The sequence below is a fragment of the Numenius arquata genome, chromosome 2 (genome assembly GCF_964106895.1).
Source record: "Numenius arquata chromosome 2, bNumArq3.hap1.1, whole genome shotgun sequence".
NCBI classification, from domain to species: Eukaryota; Metazoa; Chordata; class Aves; order Charadriiformes; family Scolopacidae; genus Numenius; species Numenius arquata.
The window spans coordinates 100,307,883-100,313,882 of NC_133577.1; the positions used below are offsets into that span (position 1 = coordinate 100,307,883).

At 32.7% G+C, this 6,000-nt stretch overlaps 1 protein-coding gene across 1 annotated transcript in view; it reads left to right on the forward strand.

Moving 5' to 3' along the window:
• The window catches only part of GXYLT1 (glucoside xylosyltransferase 1), a 31,273-nt gene extending 25,642 nt beyond the window's left edge, over window positions 1–5,631 (forward strand). Inside the window, exons 6-8 of the mRNA XM_074168720.1 lie at window positions 3,414–3,537; window positions 3,845–4,017; window positions 5,470–5,631. Of these exons, the coding sequence (XP_074024821.1) occupies window positions 3,414–3,537; window positions 3,845–4,017; window positions 5,470–5,631 (459 nt within the window). The remainder of the gene's footprint in view (window positions 1–3,413; window positions 3,538–3,844; window positions 4,018–5,469) is intronic.
• The last annotated feature ends 369 nt before the right edge of the window (window positions 5,632–6,000 follow it).

The following is a 6,000-nucleotide window of genomic DNA, read 5'->3' on the forward strand; positions in this document are numbered from 1 at the left end:
ATGAAGCTTTTGATGGGTAGTGCCTACCTGTTGTATTTGCTAAGCAGCAATTAGAAAATGGGAATGTAAAACATGCAAGAGTATTTAGGAGATAGAAGAAGTAATAGCAGGTGACTTTTTTTTAATATTTGTATACATGTAGATACTTTTAAACTCTAAGAGATGTAGCAAATACTGCAGATACGGTGTTTTAACAGAAAGTTCTAGTTCAGTGAGGCTTTGTGAATAAAGAGCAAAGATTTTTATCAAATTTATTGAGAAACTTAGGTGTTGTGATGCCTGAGATGTGGGCATCTGTGGAAAGGAATGAGCTCCTAGAAAACCAGATGAGCCTCAAACAAAATATCTCCAGATAGTGTGTGCAAAGGACAGGTTCATGGGTATGCTTTAGACAAAAAAAGAAAATTCAGAGAGTTTCTATGACCTAAACCATTATACACTTTTTTTTTTTTACCATTCAGTGTTGCTTAAGGCTATAGTTTCAAGAAATATGGTGAGCCTGTGCAAAAGGTAATTGCTTCTAAAAGGAAGGTTCCCATCTCTTTCCAGCTGATTTTCCCTGCTTTTCTTATTTACCCTGTCCTAGCCTCTGGTGTTTGTTGGTCCCTTCTACGACTCAATTAAACTTGGTAACAGTAGAAAAAAGAAATCTTTCTGCTGGATTAGTGAAGAAAATCAGCTCACAAAAACATCTAGTAAGTGTTAGCACTACACTGTTAATGCAAGAACAGGACAGAGTCACGTAACCGGAAGGAAGAGGCCTTGCTCTCATTTGGCATAAATTTCAGTTAGTCAACTGTTTGTGGGACGCAGCTGCAGTTTGTTTAGATATTGCTGTATGATTTAAGTATTTTTCCTCAACTTTCTATTTTCTTATTAGAATTAAGAGAGAGGTAATACTAGGTTGTTACTGACTAAATGTGACAGCTTTTGTAAGTCTGACTTCAGCCTCGGCCAGGCAGAAGTCTTCTGAGACAGAAGTCAGTAATGCCCAAACTAATAAAAGCACAGCATCTAAAACAACAAAAACCAAAAACGTAGTAGAACATCTTAACATCCTTATGTATATTCTGTTCTTACACATTTTATTCCATTCAAAAACCTAGAATTTTGAGAGTTTGTAAGAGCCTGTCTGTATCAGCTTGATGGCATCACAGAAATTCCCACTACTGTTATGGGTTCTTTTCCTTGAACCTTCTTTGCAACTTATTGAATATTGGAGAGGAGGTTTGTATTTTGGAAATCCTTAACGTATTTACTTGAGTAACATTTGAAAAGCAATTCTGTCATCAATTTTGACTGAACTTGAGCATTCTACTTGTCACGCTGTTTGACCTCACTACAAATTACAGTAGAATTTTAAAGAAGGAGGTTGTATAACTATTCAAATAGTTTCTCTTGCTCTGTGATTCCTACACTGGTTTCATTGTTAATTTGCTAACACTAATGTATATATAACTATTTTCTATTTATGCAAAGGTTATTGAAATATTACAATTTCCAATTCTTAAATCTGATAGCACTATTTTTCAAGTAGCATTGCTTCTAGACATCTGGCAACATGATGTATGCTGTTACCTGCTTTCCATCTCCCTGGAATATACTCTGGATTTCATTGCTATTAAAACTATAGAAGTTAAATGAAAAATATATGAAATAATTACTTAAAAAATTTAAAGTAATATTTCTATGTGATGCTCTAAAACTTTATTTACTACTGTATATTGTTTTATCATTATTATCCTGGTATCAGTGAACTAATTTAATTCTGTTTTTAATTCTTAGCATTGAGTCTAAATCTAAACCTTTGGTCAATTTCCTATGAATGGCAAAGGTTAGGTGAGGAAATAGTTTTTACCAACTGTGATTCAATCCAATTGATTTGCTTTTAGGAAGGTTTTGGTGTTAAGCCTTTGTTTTCTTTTGTTTAATTGCATTGCACTGAACCTAATGATAATTCTTGCTAGAGAAGAATTCTCTTGTGCATTTCCTATGCCTGCTTTCATCAAATACTTGCAAGCAATCATAGTCATAAATTTTTTAGGACAGAAGGGACTGTGATATTCCTTCTTTCATAATATAAGCTATAGATCTCTTTTGTATTAATTCTTGTCTGAAATCTGATAGTAATTCTTTTTTTAGTCTTCAATTCTGAAAGCCCTTCATATTTGATGACTGAAAAGAGGAAAGACTAAAAAAAATGAACTGCTAATTTTTGCACTTCCTAGTTTGTCAGTGGAAAGTTTGGAGAAGAAAGTATTCGATACTATAATTCTAAAACTGAATATTTTGCTGCTGGTAATATTTTCTGATTCTTAGCATGGTGATTTTGTATATATATCTCAAACCATACTGGAGTTCTAATTTAAATTTTTGTTTTTGGCAACTTGGTTAAAAATAATCAAGGGTACAATCCTGTACTTGTTCAGAATTTTCTCTCTTTGGGACTTACTGTTATTTCACCCTCACTCTCCCAGCTGAAGTAGAAGGTATAGAGTGAGCAGCATTGTTGGTTTTCTGTTCTAATTGGGCTTAAACATGGTGTAAAGATAAGAATTTAGCTTTAGAATATGCAACGTATTACACTGCAGATGGTAACCCTTTTAGTAACATGGAGTTCAGTGTAGGCCAGCTTAGTCCAAGTAGTATCTTCTTGTCCAAAACCTTAGAAGACCTTGTCCTTTTCCTTTGAAGTGATTTTGCTAAGTCAAGAATTTGGGAATTAAATAACAGCTATTGATGTAGAGTCTTACTGCCTTTTGCTATGACAAATTTGTGCCTTTACTGTGGAAGTTCAAGCTCAGTAACTAAAAAAGTTAGTTCACCTTAATGAAAATTCTTTTGAAAACTTTTGAAGGATTTTTTTCTATTTTTGTACACTGCATTGTAGCCAATATTTTTTAGCTGTATGTGTTTGGAACTATTTAATAATTAATTTTATATTGATCTGTTTTGAATTTTTGAAGTTAACTTTTTTAAAGTTATGTATATTATCACTCTGTGATAGAGAAATCGCATGAAGTGTAGATATTTAAGTAGTGCGCATCTGCTTGCATGCATCACTTCAATGCTGTTTTTGTGTTAGATCCTTCTGCTGTATAAAGAAACCCTGCTGTTTCTTAAAACTCTTGCTTAAGATTTTTGAGAGCATCTTGAAGAGAAAAAAATTAATGTGGCAGTTAAATAGAGGAGATGCATATAATTTCCCTTATAAGATAATAATTGAGAAATAAAGCATATTGGAAATGTCTGTAACTATTCTCCTTAGATGTGCTCATTTGTTTAAAAGAAGAAATCATCTATGCATTTGAGATTTGTAACTTTGAAAAGCAACTTACTGCAACTCTGGAGGGCATTTCCTTCTTTATAGGTATAATTGTTCTGAGTGTGTGTTGTTTTGTTTTGTTTAATAGAATGATATGACACCAGTCCGATTACAGTGGGGAGAAATTCTTATGCCACTGCTGAAGAAGTACAAGTTGAACATAACATGGGGTGATCAGGATCTATTGAACATCATGTTTTTTCACAATCCAGGTAAATCCACATTGATTCTAACTCTAACGTGACAAAGTGGATCTTTTCTATGATGTTCAAAAATTCAGGAAAATGCTCTTTTAGCAGACTTTTCAGTGAAAATATTCAAGGGACTTTTCACTACTTTCATTTTCTGAAAGTGTTTACTTTGAGAGGCAGCACTGTATCTTCCTAGCATGTAATTGGCTGTTGTTTCAAAACAACCATACAGAAATTTATGAAACAGCCTTAAGAAAAAAAGAAAAGATTAGTGTATTTCCTGATACAATTTTGATACTTAATCCAGACTTCTCATTTTTCTGCACAGAAAGTCTTTATGTCTTTCCATGCCAATGGAATTATCGGCCTGACCACTGCATCTATGGAAGTAATTGTAAGGAAGCTGAAGAGGAAGGTATATTTATTCTTCATGGAAACAGAGGTGTTTACCATGATGATAAACAGCCTACTTTTAGGGCTGTCTATGAAGCAATAAAAAATGTAAGTGTTTTCAACATTGTACTTGTACAGTTATTTTTTTTTTACGTATTTTTATCTGCAGTCCTGCAGGTGTTTTGTAGGTTTTGTTGATACTTACCTTGATTGCAACAAAGTAATTTTTTTCCCTTTTAAGTGATTTTAAATTTTTCACCAATTTTTCACTTAGTGCTTATGTAGAATTCCAGTGTATTCCTATCTCTAGGTTAGGATTCTAAAACTTTGCCTGTAGTTGTCAATGTCTGCTTAAAAGGCTTTATTCCCATTCCTTAATAAATTATGTGGTAAACTGTATGAGCAATTGGAGATCACCAGAAGCTTCATTTTTCTGGAGATTTTAAAATGCAGAAAAAAAGCTCTTCTTCCCAAAGTTTGTGTGTATTTACTGCAACATTTTAACATTTAATTGTAGCTAATTTGGATTGTAGAAAATCTTTTTTTTTATAGTTTTGTTTTGACCTTTTCTAGAGATTCAGTTTATAAATGTTGCTGTTTCTTTAAATCCTAAGCACAGTGACTTTTCATTCTGCAAATAAGTCATCTAATAAACTATTTATCACTACATCAGTATATTCACTGAAGAGCTGTAAAATTTAGCACTGATGCACATTTTAATGTAGCAGGCTATTGTGTGTGTATAACCTTCAAAAATCAATAGTATATTTTAATGGTGCTTTATTACATGTTGTCATATGGATATAAAAATGAAGAAAAGTACTTTTGGGGGTCTGAGAATACATTGCAGGGAAAGTGAATGTGTTTCCATAAAAATACGATTTCTTTGTTTCCTTTGAGCGTTGTCAAAAACAGAAGAAGAAATTATTTCTTTTTATTTATGTTCCCATTTGGTTTATGAATATGTCAGAAAAAGTATGTAAACCACTGCAGATTCAGTGGTAATAAGATGAACAAAATCATGTTACTTTGAAATGCTGTTTTAGCTTATCATTTGTTTATAAAAAATATTGCACAGTTGAATTAATGACTCCTTTATTTCATGTCCGTGTTAAACATAGCATGTATTTGACCATTATTCAGTTTAATGAAACTTCAGTAGTGACACTTCTCATACTGTTGTTTCATTATAATTTGATATGAATTGTATTCCTTAAAAGTTGTCATTCAAAAAAGTTACTGTTCAACAAACAAATAACCAGAAATAATTTTAGATATGTAAATTTTTAATTTAATAAGGTAATTTTAAATTTCCTCCTTCCCTGCCTGGATATGATAATTTGCTTATTTTTTTTTTCCCAATCTTGCTTGGTAGCCTTATTTCTGTAATTTAGAGGTGTTTTTCAAATATTGCATTCAGAAGCTCTCCGAGTTCTTGAAAACATTTCATAAACCTATAGAAAGAAAATACGATGTTCAAAGGTAGAAATCTTTAATAACTCTGAGTAATGACACTCTTCCATATTGACCTTAAAGCTTCTTTTCTTAACCTCCTTACAGTATTCATTTGGAGATGATCTGGTTCATTCCCTGTTGCATCCCCTAGAACTGGAATTGCGGAAAACCATGCATACGTACTGTGGAAAAGTATACAAAGTGTTCGTAAAGCAGCTAGCAAAAAGCATAAGAGACTTGTATGCCAGAAGATCAAAGGGAAGGTGATTTTTACTCCAAGCTATTAGATCAAGAGACTGAATTAACATACTGGTCCAAAGGTGCAAGGATTCTACTATGGCTTGAATCGGCTCTTTATGTGCCCAGATAAAAGTTTACTAGCATACATAAAAATGAAGAAAATATACATGTTATGAAGAACAGGAACTTTTTTCTGCAAAGGTGACTCTTTACTCTTTTGAAGTTTAATCACTGCTAACGTTTATCTTGGATCCAATGATTTGGATATTACTGGCTTCTATGGTCAGTAGTTTTAGTCTGCATAATTCAGTTATCTAATGATCAAATGAACACGGAAGAAATGAAGATGGCTCTATTTGGGAGCGTACCTCATCTGTTGTCTAAAATTCTGTTAAA